The 19318-nt window shown below is 39.8% G+C and overlaps 2 protein-coding genes across 3 annotated transcripts in view; one reads left to right on the forward strand and one right to left on the reverse strand.

Moving 5' to 3' along the window:
• SPATA17 (spermatogenesis associated 17) overlaps positions 1-6617 on the reverse strand; it is an 86117-nt gene extending 79500 nt beyond the window's left edge. Inside the window, exons 1-3 of the mRNA XM_059843344.1 lie at positions 6544-6617; positions 2785-2874; positions 517-598 (exon numbers count right to left, since the gene is read on the reverse strand). Coding sequence (XP_059699327.1) covers positions 517-598; positions 2785-2874; positions 6544-6611 — 240 coding nt within the window. The 5' untranslated portion in view covers positions 6612-6617. The remainder of the gene's footprint in view (positions 1-516; positions 599-2784; positions 2875-6543) is intronic.
• Positions 6618-6933: 316 nt separating this feature from the next.
• Positions 6934-19318, forward strand: part of GPATCH2 (G-patch domain containing 2) — a 118995-nt gene continuing 106610 nt past the window's right edge. The window contains exons 1-2 of one of the 2 annotated variants that reach the window (XM_059841027.1): positions 6934-7096; positions 15146-15859. In XM_059841027.1, coding sequence (XP_059697010.1) covers positions 7041-7096; positions 15146-15859 — 770 coding nt within the window. In that variant the 5' untranslated portion in view covers positions 6934-7040. The remainder of the gene's footprint in view (positions 7097-15145; positions 15860-19318) is intronic. The other variant, XM_059841026.1, reaches the window with a different exon arrangement.

Raw genomic sequence — 19318 nt, forward strand, 5'->3', positions numbered from 1 at the left:
CTCTTCAGGTCCATCACAGGAATTAGATTGACTATGATCTGCTGCCTTAAGGCAAAACCTCAAATACTTCTAAATTCATTAAGTAATAAATTTGAACCACTAAAACATAAAATAGCAATGTGTAGACACATTGGCTTATTTTATTTTCAAAATTAAAAGTCCTGGCAGGAAAAAAAAAAAAAAAGGAAAAAAGAAAAACACAAAGGAAAAAAAAGAAGCAGCATCTCGTAAAGCCCCAATCCTGCAATTAGCATCATGTGGGCAGACTTCTGCATGAGCAGATCTTATTGCTGGTTTGGGGACCAATACTCCAGAGCTGCAAACACTTAAACACTGACTTAACTTAACTGTTAAGAGTACACTTGCTGAAATTAATGGTGCTTTTCATTGCAGTAAAGAGTGTGTCTGTGTGTATAAAAGATGGAGTTTCAGCTTTTTAATTTCATGATGAGTGAATGAATTATTCATATGTATTCTACAAAAAACCAAACAAAATTTTAAAAAGTACTTTTCTACCTCCACTACTTCTTTGAAGTATTTTCTTCTTAGATAACCTCTCCACCGCTTCTGTATCAAAATAGCCATTTTGCTCAGATATCTAAAATGGAACATATTAACAAAGTAATTAGTTTTTCAGACTTCAGACCTATTAACTTCTATAATAATAAAAATAACATACAGTGGATTATGCATCATACAAATGACCACTACCAGCATACTTTATGCATATACATGTAAATATATACATACACATATATACATATGCACACACACACATATAGACATTATATACATATATTTATTCATACACTCATACTTTTGTTTATGGAAAATATGGGTTACTGCAGACTTACCTGTATACTATTAGAAAAGGTTAATGAAAAAGCCTCACAAATTTAATTTGAACAATAAATTATTTCATTTTCATGGTTTTAACCAACAAATCTGACCAGTTCAGATTTTTTTTTATCACATGCAACATTTTCACACCTATACTATTTTTAACTATTTGACAAAACCTGCTGAAACTTGAATTTTTAGATACTTTTTTCACTTTTAGACAGCATTTTGCTTTTATAAAATTACACCTAGCTTAATTATGAATGTTTACTTTGTCCTTAATTAATTAATTAATATATAGACATACACGTTGCTACTAAAAAATTCATAATTGATGTCACATAAATTTTTGCAGAAAATTATTGAATCATTATTTTTGGAAATAGAAAAAGCTGTACGGGGAATAATTCATACCAGCTAACTATGGACCTCAAACTTAAAAGCCTGCACTCCACTCAGTGAAGGCAGTCTTTGGGTAATTCAGAACACTGAGAATTGACTACATTGAGCCTGTGGTCCTAAGTAAGCCAGAGACAATCACAGAATTATAGAATCAATCAAGGCTGGAAGAAACCTTCAAGATGATCCTGTCCAATTGTCCACCCAACAGCACCATAATCACCCCTAAACCATATTCCCAAGTGTCACATTCAGACACATCTTGAACTTCAGGAGATAGTGACTCTGCCATCTTCCCAGGCACCTCATTCCAATGCCGATTAATTCTTCTATTGAATTTTTTTTCTAATATCTCATCAGAACCTCCTTTGATGCAGCTGAAGTACATTTCTTCTAAGAGCACATAATGACTGCAGCATATCTTCCTATGAGGGAAATATTGGCCATTAAGTAGCAAATGTTATTTAAGCTAATAATTATTTAGTTTCATACAGTAGGTCTGGATGATGTACAATTAATTCCAACAGGCAAGAGGTCAAACTAGAAGATGTAACAATCCCTCTCCCTCAACCACCCTGTTTTATGAAGATAGAGAAGTTTGAGCAGATGGGTTTGGCCAGCTGGGTTTATGACATAAAAAATGGAAGAGGGCTTTCTGGGAGAATTGGCCAACAACAGTTTCCAGGAAATTTGTAACAATCTTTATAAAGTCATAGAATCACTAACGTTGGGAACTACCTCCAAGATCAAGTCCAGTGTTGATACAGCATTTCCCAGAACAAAGCTCGTGAAGGGCCTGGAAGGGGAAGCCACACGAGGAGTGGCTGAGGTCACTTCTGCTCAGCCTGAAGGAAACTGAGGAGGGACCAGTGCAGTCCACACCTTCCTCACAAGTGGAAGCAGAGAGGCAGTCACTGATTTCTCTCTGGTGACCAGTGACAAGGAGGGAGTGGACTGAAGCTGTATTGGGAAGATTTACGTAGGATATTAGAAAAAGTTTTTCACTCAGAGGGTGGTTGGGCACCAGAACAGGCTTCCCAGAGAAGTGGTCACAGCACAATTCTGCCAGAGTTCAAAAAGCATTTGGACACTGCTCTCATGCACATGGTATGACTCTTGGGATTGTCCTGTGCAGGGCCAGGAGCTGGACTTTTAAGACACTTGTGGGCCCTTGCAACTCAGGATATTCTCTGTTCCTGCATGGAAAGTCTCTGAAACAGAATATCCAAGGGACATCTAGTTATTTCTTTTTCTCCCACTCATAACAAGATTTCTTAAACAATACTGTGTATCTATTCTGAAGATAATTTCCAGGCTTTCTAGCATCATGACTTTTTAATTGTATACAGTTCTAAAAGTCAAAAAATTGTTATTTCTTACAATGACACAGCATATATTTAATTCTGTTGAAAAACTGGGTAACAGTTATTGCTTTTTTTTTTTTTTTTAAATACTCCAATTTTATTAAAATCAAGTAATACCATGAGAAATTTTGAGGAAAAATTCAATGCTGAAACATGGATTAAGATAGGCTTGATATACTACCTCAGATAGGCTCGGACACGGCATGCTCGAAACCAGCGCTGGATCTTGACAGCAGCTTTGTATTTCACTTTTCTCTCTTCATCTATAGCTCTGAAAAAATATAAAAGTAGTAATATTTCTCAGCATGGTAATGTAGAACCAAAGCAAAAATAGTATTCTAACTATGTTTTATTGTTGCAGCTTGGGATCCTTTTCACCAGCTTTTTCACTTTTAATTCTGCATCATTCAGTGCTAGTGCAGAAAAATTTAATTTACAATAGTTGCATAGTATGCAGGTAACAAAGTATATTGCAGCTCATAGAGGATGTAAGTTTTGGGAGCTGGTATTTCTTATTCCCATACAATACTTAGATACATGTCAACATGTCACATGGACTTCTTCCATTGTAGGTGAAATATGTGGATAATGCTTTAATGATAATTAGGCCTGAGTTTCAACAAAAATCACATAACTATATAAAATTGCAAATCTACAGTGTTTGTGACAAAGTTTAAAAAAAAAAAGTCATGTAAGGAAGACCATGAAACTAAAAGAGATTAAAGAAACATATTGTTAGTCTGGAAGAAATTTTTCAGAGTTCCAGAAGAAATTGCTCCCATGATGAGTTTCAATGCTGAGGGGTAGAACTCAGCTATGAGATCTCCTGTAGTTTTTGTTCTTCTTTTGTTTGTTTCAAAATGTCAGTAACTGACAAGTCTTTGAACTTTAAATAAAATTTTAATTTTCATTGATTTTTATTCTTTCCCATTTTTATTAGGAATATAGTCACCAAATTCTTTAATTTGTTACACCTGACAAAAAATAACGTTCAGGTTACTATTAGTTAGTTCTCTTAATTAGCTCTCCTAAGAAAGTTTCATGTCAACATTAACTGCCTCAGTAAATAGAAACAAGATTATTGTTTATCTGATAAATTAGGATTATCCTCATTATACATCTGAAAATGAAATGAATTGCAGATTTACAACCAGAGATCAAGAAACATTAGCTCTGCTCATTTTATGTCATCTGGTGCAGCATTTGCTCTCAAATCACATTACATGGGCACAAATTTTCACTGTGTGATGTGCATCAGACATTCTCAGCGCCTGAAAACTCTGGGAAACAAGCTTTTTTACCTAAAAATGAATAGTTTTCAAAACTGGCTAGAGAGTTTTCTTGTTCCTTTCCTGCACAGCTTCCTAGTCTTCAACAGGAAGCAGACCACCGCAGAATACTTTTCCTTAGAGGAAAATTATTCTGATCAAAAGGGTATGAGCGATTTAGCCCTGGACAGGCAGCCACAATTACATCTTGGAAATCAGGGGGATATGGGACTGGTCATGTCAGAGGTGCCAGCTCCAAACCCAGTCCTACCCACTTGGTAGTGACAAGAGTGTAGGAGCCTTAGAAGGGCGGAAGCCTTATCCTCTCTTATTCCCTGACAGATTTTTCCTAATTGGCATTCAGTCTTGCCTGGCCAGGACGGGAGAGAAGTCCTTGTAAAGTTTATTGAAGCAAACCAGCAACAGAGTTGTTTTTCTCACAGGATAGTCGAACAAACACTCTCAGCTGCCCTTGCCAGCAGAAGTGTTTCGAGGTGTAAGTTTCTCAAGCAGGTATCTGCCCTTTTTATCAGATTGCCCAGTTGTCATACTGCTAGAATTAAGCTCTTGAGAGGCACAGATACCTCACAAAGGTTGTACTGAAAGTTAAAAAGGCCTACTCAAGCATCTGACATATAGATACTACAGTAAATAAAAGCAGGTTCTTGAATCAGTAGAGTGATAAAATTGTGTAACACTTAAAAGAATGAATTAATGGATCCTGTATATTCTTATCCTTATGCTATGGGTATTTCTCAAAATGCAGACTTATGGTATTCTTGCACTGTGGCATCATTGGGCAAGTTCTTCCCTAGAAAGGTGCTTTCCCTAAAAAGCCGTGTTAGGACACCTCACACCTCTCACATAAACAGAGTTCTGCATAAAGCACAACAGGAATGTTATTAAGATCGGAAAAACATTACTAAGACTTATTGTTGTGCTGGACTCTTTGAATCCTCTCATTTGCATTCCCAGCTGCAAATCTGAATTTTCTGAAACAGATTATAGCCCATTCTTAAAAGGGAAACAATTCATTTTTGGAGAGCTCTGCCAAAAAAGAAATCCCCAAACAACAAGCATGCTGCCCTCCAATGGATTTCCAAGTCTGGCTCAGACTGCTCTTTCTAACCTGAAATATGTGAAATACAAGCATAGCCTCCTGCAACAGATGGTTTTTTTAGTGAACTGAACTGCTGTGTGTTCAGCCACAAGAGTATAAGTGAAAGTTCAGGCAAAGAACAGAAAAACACAACACTGTACATGCAGGCAGGACTTGATCTATGTAACTTTTAGAGATGTTCAGGAGCTTTGTTATTCATGCTAATGATGTTGTAATTAGATTCAAAAATAAATGATTCATGATAAGTGAAGAAAAAAACCCACAACTGTGCTAAACATGTTTGGTGGTTTTTTATGTTTGAGCATTTTCATTACAGATCCAGGAACAGCACAGCTGAATAAAAGGATTTATAGGACAAATCTCGGCAATATTTAAGTAAGTCTTACAACTTTCAATTTCCAAAAATCTGGTCTGGGAAAAGTTGGCCACCACCATTCTGGGAGTCAGAAAACTCTGCATAAACCATCCCAGTTGGTGAGGACAAGGATAACAGATCTGATCTCTTTCAATTAACTTTAAAAAAATATTTTTTAAAATATTAAAAAATAAGTAGTGTCTTTGCAAGAGGACAAACGTCCAGGCACAGTCACAGATGCGAGCCACGAGAGCAGGGACTCAGCGCTGGCGTGCCGCATCTCCGGGGATGCTCAGGGAAGAACAGCACCTCTAGGGCGGGACAGAGGCGGGACCCGGGAAAGGAGGTCGGCTCCCGAGGCGGGACAGGGCGGGCCTTGCGAGGCTCAGCAGGAGGCTTCCGGAGTTTACTGAGACTCCTTTTCCCTCAAAACTATCAGGGGGCGGGGGAAGAGTGGGACACTCAGTATTTTCTGTGTATAAACGGGCCCCTTAAAGACGCTGCGCTGCGGCCACCAGGTCTCATCAGATCACTGTGGAAATATTGGGGAAAAGGCGATGGGTTGGTGCTTTCGGGAGGGATTTTAAAGCTAAATAGTTCCACAGAATCGTATCATCACAGAGTGGGTCAGGCTGGGAGGAACCACAGGCATCTGGTCCAACCCCCTGCTCAAACAGGGTCATCACAGAGCACAGGGCACAGGATTGTGTCCAGACGGTTCGTGAATATTTCCAGGGAGGAAGACTCTACACTCTGTGGTCAACCTGTTCCAGTGCTTGGACGATAAAGTTCTTACTCATATTTAGACTGAACTTGCAGTGCATCCAGTTTCCACCCATTGCCATTTGTCCTATTGCTTGGCACCGCCGAGAAGAGCCTGGTCAGTCCTCCTCACACTCTCCCTGCACAAAATTAGAGACACGGATGGGGTTCTCTTTCACTCGCCCCTTTTCGAGACTCAACAGGCCCAGCTCCCTCAGCCTTTCCTCGTAAGAGGAATGCTTCAGTTCCTTAATCATCTTCATAGCCTTCCACTGGACCTTCTCCAGGAGCTCCGTGTCTCCCTCGTACTGAGGAGTCCAGAACCGGACAGTTTCCAGCGGGGTTGACTCCATCTCGTTAACGGCGGAGAGCGGCACCTGTACGCCCCAGCATAAGGCGGTGCATCCCGCTCCACCACCGGCACGGCCCAAGTACCTGTTCGTAAGGAAATACTCCTCCCGGAGTCCCGCCAGCCTCTCCTGAAGCCGGGCCAGGGCGGCCATGCTAGCTCCCTCCTCCCGCCCGCAGGACGCTGCCGCCATGGCAACGGGACCGGCCCAGTGCGCTCGAGCGCGGGGGTGTCGCTGCTGCCGGCGGCCCCGCAGCCCGGCACGGGCAGTGCTCCGGGGGCAGCGGCAGCTCCGCGGGGCTGCACCGGACCCGGGGCGGGGGTGCTGGAGGACACGCGGCGTCCCCGAGCAGCGGCCGGGAGAGAGAAAGGAAGGGGCGAGGTGGTCGCGTCCGGCTTCCTCCGGTGCCGCGGCTGCTTCCGGGCTCTCATCATGGGGGACTGAGGAGCAGCGCCGGCCGCCCGTGCCCTCCCCGCCCGGCCCGAGCCCTCCCGCCCTCGGCCCCCACCCATCTCCCCTCGCTCAGTCTCTGCTAAGCGGCGCCAGCCTCCTCGGGGAGCGGCCGGGGGAGGCGCCGGGTTCATGTTCCGGGTCGCTGAACCTACCCCGACCCGAGCTCAGGCGGCGAGGAAGAGCTGGTAAGCCCGGGGAGACACACGTGTCCGCCACCCCTGCCCGGCCGCGGGGCCGCTCTCTGCGGGAGGGGGTCCCGACACCGTCTCCGCGCCACGGGCGGGGCGTGGGAACGTGGGGGCGAGTGGTGGCTCCGCTCGGGCCGGGCCTCCCCTCCCCGCTGCTGACCCTCTCGCTGGGGGGAAGGTCATGGAGCCCGCCCCAGGCCCCCGGGGGACGAGGCGCTGGAGGTCCGAGAAGTGCCACTGCCGTGTCTCGGCGGCTGGACGTATTTGTGAGCGAGCAGTGGGCTGGAGGAAGAAACTTGCCTTGTTGAAAAAAGGGACAGTGGGCGAAAAATAAATCAAAACTTTTGTCCCAAGCTTAGTTAGGTTTTCCTGTCTGTGTTTTTCCAGTAGTGGTAGAGTCTCTAAGGCCTAAAGCCCTCGCAGCGTGTGTAGCTGAGCATCCAGGGCAATGTGTGTTTCCTCCTCTAAAGCTTTTCTGCTGCAAACCAGGAATCAACAAGTGCTGCTATAGCCATCGAGCAGGGAAAGTATGGGTAGTTCTCCTGCAAAAGAAGTTCATAGATTTACTGTTTTATGTAATTCCTTATGCTAGCGTAGTGACCTCAAAAGCCATAATTTTTTTGTTGTAGCACTGTAAGGAAGGAGTAACAAAATAGAAAAGCTCAGTTTTGTTAGTAGGCCGTGCAGATTTTAAGACTGGTAGTGGAGAGACTTGATGGAAGCAAGATATTCCAAGCAACCAGCTGGGAATTTAATTTTCTTCCTGAAATCTTTGGTATCTTGTGATATGTTTGGTATCAACTGGTATATATAGCTTCTCTTTTGTTTCATTTATTAATGGAAGCAAGGAGGATTGTGATGGTGTTTTGTTTGTGGGGTTTTTTCCAAAGGTTGATAACATCTTTTAGAGGCTATGTTACCTATACAAATACCTGGTGGTAGATTTCCCAGCTGAAATAGACTTGAAATAGATTTCCTTTCATCTTTTTCTTTGTTCTTTTCTGGGGATGGGGAGAAAGGGGGAGGGAATGGTTTAGTAATTCTTTTCTCCTCCACTTTTGCTGATACCACCATTTTTTTCCCTGTGTTTGTTTTTTTTTCTCTATGCTCTTCTAAATGAAAAAATTAGCAAATAAAATCTCTTTTTGAAAGTTATTTGCTACAACAAATTTTCTGGTGTTGCTAAGTATCCAGATTTGCCTGGTGTAAATATAACAACTTCTGTTGGTGTAATTCAGAATGTTTCAGAGAACAAGGTATACTCCAGTGGCACAAGTATTTTTATTTGAGTATTAATGCTGCATACAGTGGAAACATTGCCCAAGACATTCCAAACTCATATCTGTGTTCTGTCAGAGTCTTTACTATTTATTTGACCTGTAATTTGTCTTTAAATTTTATTATTTTGTGTCTACGTAAAGTAATTTAGTTCCAGAGGTTTCTAGAGTAGCCCTCAGGAGCATGAGGTGTAGGCATATTTTTCTGTAATTGTCATCATACAGTAATGATATTTCTTATGCTGGTACACTGTTCAGAGGAATTCAGTACAGAGGAAAATACTGAAATTTTGTCCATTAAAAATCTGACCACTCCTCAGAGCTGCTCTCTTATTTTTCTACACAAGTTATTTCAGAAGCTGTCTGTTAAAGGAGGCCTGTTTGGGATGCAGGAAAATACTTTTTACAGTGTCTAATACTTGATGTAGAAAATTAAGAACTTGTGCTTCTTAAAAACATTAAGATCCTAAAGAGGTGGGTAGGTTCAGAACAGCCACAGAGTAAACTTTTTCACTTTGGGTGGTAAAGCTCCTCCAAAGCAGAATGTTTTTTAAATTGTGAGTTCATGTGGCAATTTAAGAATAGTTTGCAGTTTGGATACTTGCTGGGCACTCTGATCCTTCTGATAATGACTGTGGTGCTTTAGCATATTACCATGATTTGACAGGTCATGTGATTTGGCACCTTGGCAATTAATTAATGAAGTCATACTTCTGAAAAGGGCAAGCATATCAGTAAATGGCAGCAATGGGATTGCAAGAATTGCTCCCTCTCATGATAAATTGCTCCAAATCTCCTTTCTGGCTGACCAATTCATTTGTGTTAGAGCCTTGTTAAATGTAGTTCATGTCAGCATCTTTCTGACTGTATGCTATTCCTCTGTACTGAACACTTTTTCACTGTTTAATATGGGTAGACTGATAGTGTTTATTGTTGTGCCTTCTGAGATAAGCAGTGGTTTCAGAAGAGTCAGATGTACTTACTGCAAGTTAGCCTGGTCTTAATTTCTAGGGGGATCAGCAGTATAGTAGGTGGTAAAATTACATCATTCCCAAAATACTTTGTATTGTATAGGACAGAATTACAGAAATGGTCAGGCTGGGAGGGGCCACAGTGGGTCATCTGGTCCAACCTCCCTGCTCAAGCAGGGTCATCCCAGAGCATAGGGCACAGGATTGCATCCAGATGATTCGTGAATATCCTCAGTGAAGGAGACTCCACACTGTCTCTGGTCAGCCTGTTCCAGTGCTTGATGCCCTGCACAGTAAGGAGGTTCTTCCTTGTGTCAGGAAAATCCACAAATGCTAGAGGCTTATGTCCAAAAAGGAGACAGAGAAGTCCTGCAACTTTATTCAAATAAAGGAAGAGAGAAAAAAAATGTGTCCACCGGGGCACACATCCATGGTGTTTTCTAGAGGTTTTGGAGGGTGCAGCCTCCTTTTATCCTCAGCTCCCTTGCCCCATTCCTTTCCCCATTGGCTGAGGCTCTAGGAAGATACAGCCTTCCCGAACTGCCAACCATATATTTCCTCCTTGAACCTACTATTTTACCCCAAAGTTCAGAAACTCAGGCTTGTGCAGACCCTCACTTATTTGTTTCAGAGCCAAGCTGTCTGTGCTCTGCAAGGAACCTGCTGCCCACAGTTAGCAGAGACATTAAGCCCCTTTTCAAAGATGTTAACACCCACACCTTCACCTATGAAATTGTTTGTAAAGACATTAGCTTTTCTCTCAATCCCTCCTCTTCTTATTTCTCAGTTTGTCTTCACAAACTCTAGTTATTATTAACATTTGAAACACACCCTCCCAACTTTTCCATGTCTTGTTTCTGCACCAGGTGTGACAAGTAAATGGAGGTAGGTCTTATGCCCTGCAGTGGTTGATAAAGGATGGAAAGGATGGCTTTGCATACCTGGTGGTCCAGGAGATAGTGCCAAAGGATATAACTAGGTGTGGATGTTGAACTGGATGCTTTGTCTTCCTCTTAGTGATTGCTTTTTAAAGACTGTGAGTTTAAGTAGTCTAGGCACAACTTCAGTTTCTGCTCATAGAATTGTTAGGTTTGGAAAGACCTCTGAGGCTGTTACTGCAGCACTGCCACATTCACCACTAAACTGTGTCTCCAGGTGCCACATCCACACAGTTTTTGAGCACTTTCACCAATGCTTCCACCACTTCTCTGGGCAGTTTGGTTCAATACCTGACCATTCTTTCCTAATTTTTTTCTTTGTAATAAGGACATTTTCCCTAATATAAAATTTTTCTAAACTTCCCCTGGTGTAGCTTGTGGCAATTTCCTCATCTTGTTACCTAGGAAGAAGGGAAACATAAACTTCTGTGTAACAGAGGTTTACTGGTGATTTCATAATCTACCATAGTCTCTTGCCAGCTTTTTAATAATTTTTACTTAATTGTGTTGCTTTGTTTTGCTTCCCTCTGTGTGTCCCAAGAACCATGATAGTTCCCTTTTTTTGAATCTGTAAATTCTTCAAGTAAGTCAGTGAGATTTATCATGTGTTGCTCTCTCCCAAATACTTGCACCTCTTCAATCCAAATTTCAGTCATGCTCACTAATAAAGCAGGGCTCTCAAAATCAATGCTTCTAGGGCTTTGTGAAAATAACTTCTGAGGTGGGAAAATGGGATTCAAATAGTACCTATCTGAAGATACAGGTACTCTATGGGTACAGCTGAGACATCAGAGAATCTGTATGGGAAAAGATTGGAAGTCAGGTTTTTTAATCCCGAGGTTGAGGGAACTATTTGATTTCTCTTGTGCTTTTAGCTTGTGATCAAGGTGGTTTGTGAAGGAAGCAATATTTAAAACTGGTTATTTTTGGAATTGATGAAGCACAGATGCAGCATGAATTTATCTGCAAGTAGCCCCAGTCCTGTTTAACTGGAAAAGGTATAGAGCTAGAAAGTAAATGTAAATGCACCTGTTGGTTGGGCAAGATGTAATGCCTCTTAAGAGTTGTGCAACTAAATTAACTTCTCTATCACTGTGTGTTTGTTAAATATTTTGTGTGCAATCAGAGCTCTCCATTGTTATGTGATTTAGGTGTGTGGTGAACAAAAATGATTCTGAATTTTCACTGAAGAAGTGAGTGCCCATTATTTCCACTGGGATTTTCAGTTTGAGTATTTATACTGAACAGAAGCTGTGTGATCTGTTTTGGAGCAGGTGAAAGCAGTTATGCTGTTCCCTGCAAACAGGACTTATATGGTCTGTTCTAGTAAGGGTTAGAGAGGAAATGGGTCAGCCTTTGGTGAACTACATTAAAATTGCTTCAGATAAATGTAAAGGTCACTGTAGGCAAACTAGATTTTCTTGTAGTAAAGTAGGCTCCTCTCCTAGTGAGGACATTACAGTTTATTGCTAGCTGTGGGCTGTTGCTGTAACAGCATTTTTATAGCCTTCTGTGAGTTGTGCTAAACTGTGGCTCATCTTAATATTTTATGTACCTCAATATGTTGTTCTACATTCGTTGTTACAACCTTTGAAATTTCTTATCTTACTCTACGCTGCTGATACTCACTGGTAATGTTCTCAATACGTCTTGTAGTTATTTTTCAACTTGTTTCAAATGCAAATATTTTTGTTACAGTTGCATCTGCAGCAATGATTAAAATTACTTCATAGGCTTGACAGCTGGTTATGAACAATACAAAAAGTTTCAAAACTGAGTTTGTCTGATAAATAATGCTATAATAGAAATGTGCTCCTGAATTTTTGGAGATAGAACAGTTAATCTGAAATCTGTCTGGCTGCTGCTACCTTTGGGTTTTGGTTTTTTTTTTTTTTTTCAATTATAGCAGAAGAAATGAGAGCAGCAGTAAAATTAAGCAAAAGAGATTTTTTGGGTTTTCAGGAGAAGGAGTTTTAATGTGGACCACTGGCATGTTGGAAGTGGAATGTGAATAAAAAGCTGAAGTGGTTTGTATTTGCATTCTCAGTCTATTGCAAAGAAGTTTGCACTGTCCCAAATTGATCAAGTAATTATTGTAATCATCCTGAGGAAGCGTGTTGAAATAATTAAAATATTAATTTATCTGATCTGTGTAGGAGGTGATGCAGTTATGATACAGTTATATTATACATTGGACCATGGCTGCAGTTTTTAGGGCAAATAAGGTCACTGCTCTGTACAAATCTTAACTCAGGAGTTTCAGTGAAGAGACTTGATATTCAGTAGAAAAGATTAATTGCAGGAATGCATAATATTCAAAGTCATAGTCTGCTGGAAATTAAGTCCCTTTACTGCTCAGAGACATTTAAGAATCTTGTTATCCCTTTACTTCAAAACACTTGAGGATGTTCACTTTTCTTGAGTTTTGTCTTTTGATCTGAAACCATCTGTATTATAGTATTTTGGGAGGAATTCAGGGCAAGTTTCATTCAGTTATAAAACTCAGAGCTGAATATATTGTGTTGAATCTTGAAGTATGTTGGAACTAAGGCAATTTTACCACTGTACTTGTGCCATTATCTGGAATAAATTGGTATGTCCACTCTAGGAGCTACATTGATTTTAGTGACATAGTTATCCATACAGATTAGGGATACTGAATTGAAGGAATTAATCATAAATTATGGTGCGAGGCATTAGTGTCCCTGTCTTCTCTTTCCCTTTTGCTTTGTGCTGCAAGATCACTAAGAGAATGGGCTGCAAGAGATTTCTATAAGCCAGTTCATTCTGGCAGGTTAGCAGAAATCTGTTCATTTGGAGAGCTAAATCTGGGTTTAAGCCTACAGGTTCATGTTTTAGTGCACCTCCACTTCTATTAGTTTGCCATAGATGCAAAAGTGTGTGGCAGGAAGGGCTGGGCAGGTGTTTGAGGCAAATGGTGTCTCAACACGAATGTGCTGCTGTTTGTCTGTTGAGGTGTTATGGCTTCTGTAAAATGAGTGCAGAGAAGCCCCTTACATCTCTAGGGTGTGTCACTTCTGGTACGTGCAGCTCTGGGGATTGCCTGTCCTCATAGGGATCTAACAGGAGTGCAAAAGGGGTGAGTGCCCTCCAACTGCAGCTCCAGCCATGGAGGAACATGGGGTAGTGCCTCTGTTTAAGCATCTTGTGAACCATATGGATTAAGGAGAAAGTGTCACACTTTTCCAGAGCTGTCTCACTATTTACAAGACTTATATAATTCTGCTGTGCTAAGAGCCACAGAAAACATTAAGAGGGAGTAATATGACTAGAGGTTACATCAGGATAGGAAAAGAGGTATGGGAAATAATGCAAGTGACACAGCAGTTTTGAGAACTCAAAATAAACCTTTATTTCTACCACTTTCTGTGCTTTTATTGTTCCTGCAATTGAAATGTTTAAAGTAAGTATTTCCGAAAATGGTTTAAAAGGAGAATATATTACTTGTTTAGGTAAGAGATTTCATGAGCATTTGGCTTTCCTCTTAAATATATTCTTAATTTCTTCCATTAATATTTAAGACTTCCCATTCAGCCATCACCAATAGTACCTTTGATGATGGAGTTTGTGCTAAGTGGCAGGGGGAAGCTGTCTAGGATCTGTGTAGGTTTTCTCCACAGCAACACTGAGTATGTGTAGAAAACTTGTTATTAAAGGTTCCTCCAGCCATTTATATTGTAAAACGAAGTGAAGAGTCTTGATTTTAAATGTTCTCTGCATAATTTACTGAATGTACAATGTCTTTCATATATATCAGTTTGTGTAGTGTAGTAGCCAAGCATGAAAATTATTCTTTCCTTTACCTCAAGAAAAGGGGTCTTCTGATGTTTCGATATGAGAGTCTGATTGCTGTGTATATGGAGAAGGTTCTCAACCTTCAGAGAAGGATTAGAGTTCAGCAGCAATCATTTAATGTTTTGTAATTACATTCATGTAATGCATGGGTGAACTTACTGAAGCATACTGAGTTAAAGACATGCTAAATGCTAGTGAAATTTGAAGAGGAAGAAGCAAGACATTAAGGCCTTAATTTCACACTGTGTGTTTAGGAATTTTTTTCCTTATGCAAGCATGGGATTCTATGGATGCAAGTGCCTACATGTGATAGGAAACTTAGCATTCAGTACTCTAGAATCATCTGTAGTTGGGTATTCTCTCAACCCAATATAACTTCATTTAATTGCTATTTTTTAAAAATCAAACAGATGTCAGCCATTTGGAAACACAGACTTATTTGCTAGTAGGAAAAAAGTCGTATTATCAAAGAATTGCTGTCTTAACTTCATTTTAGCATTTAGGCAGCATTAAGAGATAATCATCCTTAAAAGTATTTTATCATCATGAAAGTCTTAAACAGAACTCATTAATATACATCAAGGAGGAGAAAATTATGTATTCTATTTCCCATTCTTCATTTCCCATTCAAATTTGAAATGTGCTCATTACCTGCAGTTAGAGTGAATGCTCACTGTTGATGCTCTTGTCATGTAGAATCCCTGACAGTCATATAAGTGTGATGATATTAATTAAAACCAAACAATAACAGTGAAGCCACAAACCAATGGGGGAACACCCTGGCTACCTCTTCTTTCTAAGACAGAAGTTTGGGAAGATACCTTTTAAAAGTAACTTATGCTGGTGTGCTTCAAATACTATAGGACTGATTGGCAAGGTTTTGTCTCTTGGCAGAAAGAGTCAATGGCCATCCTATAAAGATTATTATACCTTGCCTAAAGTGTCTAAAATGATTTTGCCCTATGAAGTTGTTGTAGTTTATGCTTAGCACTTTTAATTCATTTGTTGTTTTCTTGTGTGTTTTTTTTCCTTTGAAATTTATAGGCATTTCAGTAGGACTATGGAGGAGCTGGTTCATGATCTGGTCTCAGCACTGGAAGAAAGTTCAGAGCAAGCCAGAGGAGGTTTTGCTGATACTGGAGATCATTCTCGAAGCGTGTCTTGTCTTCTAAAGAGACAGGCAAGAAAAAGGAGGGGACGGAAAAGACGTTCATTTACCACCCATCACCCCTGGGAGACTGGTCACTGCCTAAGTGAAGGCTCCGATTCCAGTTTGGAGGAATCAAACAAAGACTACAGGGAGAATCATGCTACCAAGAAAGACCACAGTGATTCTGATGACCAGCTGTTGGTTGCTAAACGTAGGCCTTCCTCAAACTTAAATAACATTAGAGGCAAAAGACCTCTGTGGCACGAACCAGATTTGGCTGTGGACAGTTTGGGAAACAGAACTTTGCGGAGGAGGAGAAAGGTAAAACGCATGGCAATAGATCTGCCATCAGAAGTCTCAAATGCACTGACAATAACTCAACAGCAAGATAACAGCAGAGATCAAGAAATGGACAATAACAATAAATCATACCAGCACCAGGAGTTTTCAAAGAGCAAAGTGAAAAAAAGAAAAGTATCTGCAGCTCGACAAGGTCCAGAAATCTTGGATGAAGGAGTAGTTATAGAAAATGAAGAAGTGAATCAAGCAAATAAGGACAAAATGGAATATGAGGAGCAAAAAGGCTCAGATGAGAACATGAGTGACAGGTTATTCTTCCTTTTTCTTTTTACAGAAATTTTGGATAATATTTGTTTGCATTTATTACTGTTACTTGTATTGAGAATCTTTAGATTTTTTGTTGATTCCAGAGTTTAAATTCTAGCATCAAATAGTATCTGTTTTAACAAGTTACTCTTTTTTTTATATATAATATTTCTAATGTATTAGTTGATCAAGTTAAGGAATTTGGCATAAAATAGAGGAATAACCAAGAAAAAAGTTTTGTGAAATAATACATTCTTGTAATTGTTTCAAGATCAAGAATGACAAAATACACATATGAATGACAGAGGTTTTTCTGGATATTTCAACTGGTAACAGTTGTCAGATAAGAATTTAGTATTTTTCCAATTTCTAGACATTGGTGCTTTGATTGTTATCTCTATTTGTCAGAAGGGTTGTCAGTGTTTAGAGTCACCATTTGCACAGTATTTTCTGGTGTGTCATGGGCATAAAAAGTCTGCAGGTTGCCAAGGATTTACATCATTTACGAAATGCAAAAACCAATTTACAGTTCAGAAACACCTGAGCTTACCATTAGAAAAATGGAGGAATGATGACCCTTTGGCAGTTCACCTCATCCATCCATTCCAGACAACAGTCATAGTACAGTGGTAATTGTTTCCAAAGTACTCTTTTGACAACACAGTAAGGTGTATGTCATTTTTTCCACTGTACACAGGGGATGTTAGCTGCAGGGCCTGGTAAGGTTGGCTTTGTTTATTCCACGTGCCAGGTTCTGAATGCAGAAGTATCAGCAAGACAGACACGTATTGAAAGTTGTAATTTTGATCAGTTCCTTGATGGCACTGATGCCCCTGCTTTTTTTGTAGGCATTTTATCTATAAACTGTTCAGCCTTTTCCTTACTGGACAGGTGGAATTGAGGTGCAGAGAGGGGTTTTGACCAGAGTAGTCAGATTGGTTACTGTAATAACAGCAGCATTGGTAAGTGACTAACTCCAGTTATGGTCAGAAAAGTCCTAAGTCTTTTTGTTATGTACTAGCTCTGTCCCTCACCTGTGAACAAGAAGCAGCTGGAAGAGCTGAATAAATCCCAAACCTTAAACGTTTTTCCTTACATGTTAATTACTAGAGCAGTACTCATCCTTCAGGGCAGCCAGTGTAGACATCTCCCTTTGACATGCAAGTTTGGAGGCTGTACTATCAGGAAGCCTTTAGAAAACTTGTCTTTTCTTTGGCAATACTTGGAGTCTGTTCCTCCAAGTCTGGGACAGATGTTTAAAAATTTCCCTCATACCAGGAACCATTGCATAGTTTTTCATATCTCCATAGTCTTGTTGCATTTTTCATTTATGAAAGACTTTCTGTTATTCTACAAGGGTAACAGTTCAACTCAAAAGTTCTATAGCTATTTTTGGATGGAGGGAAGAGTGATCACTAAGGATTCTCTTGTAACTCCCAGAACTGAACTAATTAGGTCAGTCTGAATCTTCTTTCTCAAAAGAAACATTATTGTTTTAAAAGTAGATCTTCCTCTTCAAAATGTTTGATGTTTTGTTACCCCAAATGCTGCTTTAGCTCCAGTCGTATTCCAAATGCTTGTATATGGCCACGGTAAATTGTCTTTAAAACCATTCTCATCTTCGTAGAGTTTTCTGTTCATGCACACAGTTGAGATGGTCTGTCACTCTACCGAATTTCTTTCAATTGTCAGCTGTACCAGAAAGCTTTGAAATCACTGAATTAGAAAACATTGCGTTTCATAATATGGTTAGAAATCTGCCATATCTAAGGCTCTCAGGTGATACAGTATTGGAATATTCTGAATGTGCATAATTTTAACTTGTATTAATCTAACTTTACTTAGATGCAATGGTGCCTTTATTAGAGATCATTTAGATAGAAGAATTTGAAAGAACCAGTAAACTCTTCAGAAAAGTCTGTTCTGAAAGTGAAAGCTTAGATTTTAAAAGGGAAGATGGGATTGTACTAGATAGAAAGAGCTAACAAAGCATCTTGGATAACACTTGCACTTCAGCAGCACTTGCTGGAAGAGGAGGAAAAAAAAGTATACAAAGTTGCTTTTGTTTTGTATACAATAATGTGTGCAGAAGTATTCAGTGCAATAGTTAAGTAATTATTAAAAATAGGGCTAATTTTTTAGAAGTTTGTGTTTTAGAAACAAAACAAAGCTGATAAGTTTTAATGGAAGTTAAATTGCTTGGCTCTAAAATCAGTCAGAGCCAGTTTTCAGTGTATACATGACATTATTTGAAAATAACGTTTTTTTGGAAGTGCACATAAAAATGTTAAATGACACTTCTTTGGCAGTCTTTTATCTCTGTCTGTGAGTGTTCAAATACCAAACACCAGTAACCAGGTGTTAAGTGTATGATTCTAAAATTGGAGGAGGAGTTTTCAAACTCTTGAAATATCAGCATCTAAATGATCCCAAAGATGAATTCCTGGGAGGATGGTTTTAAGCACTGGAAATGAGATTTTTGTGATCAGAGCTTATCCATCCTTATCCCCAATGTACAGCTTTTGGTCAGTTTCTGCCAAATTCAGCAGTGTGTGATGTTCTGGGTGCTATTTAATTCCCACAAGCTTTGGCACTTCTTTGTGTTTGAAGTGACTAAAGAGAGGTGAAATCTCAATTGCCTGTTTTGAAAGAGAAGCAGCAGTGAAGCTCGGAGGCACCACCCACTGTGGCTGGGGGAAAACAGGAGCTGGTCAGGTCCTGGGGACAGCACGAAGCTCCCATGTCTCATATAAAACCAAGGCACCAAGCAGTTCATTAGTCATAGGAGCTGCAAATGACAAGTATTTCTTCTTTGTTTCCAGAAATATAGAAATAAGGATATAAAAGCTTTTTGGATAGCTTAGCTGTTCTTCCAAATTTTTGCACACACTATTTTATAGGACTAAAAGGAGTCTGTGGGTTTTTCCGTTTTCATTGAAGTCTTACTGAGAGTGGAATTCTCATTACAAAGCAAAGGAATAAGCAGTATACTCTGCAAAATTATATTAAAACTGGAAATATATTCCATCAGAGCAGTTTCATGTACTTAGCTATTAATGTATTAATTCCAGAGGTTTTGAATTTATTCAGTGAAATGACTGCTATGTAGCAATTATCTCAACTGTAATCCCTGCCCAGTGTGACTATGGTCTGAGGAGAGTGAACACTGTGGCTGCGGTGGATATGCTAGCATTAGTTTGAATTCTTAAAGTTTTTTAGAATTTTTTTTAAAATTTCAGGTGGTTATGTTTTTGTTTTCTGACTAGTCCTTCAATGAGAATTATTTAACAATTTAAATATCTTACTTAAAAAAGGGATGGAGACTGTCTTGAAATTGGAAATTTTGGTTGGGAAATTGACTGAAATATCAGGGTCGAAAGGATTTCCTGACTTTATTTTAAAACATGCAATTAAGCAATAAGTGCACAAGAAGAATCTATGAAGAAGGGATGTTGTTTCCT

The sequence above is a fragment of the Haemorhous mexicanus genome, chromosome 3 (assembly GCF_027477595.1).
Source record: "Haemorhous mexicanus isolate bHaeMex1 chromosome 3, bHaeMex1.pri, whole genome shotgun sequence".
NCBI lineage: Eukaryota > Metazoa > Chordata > Aves > Passeriformes > Fringillidae > Haemorhous > Haemorhous mexicanus.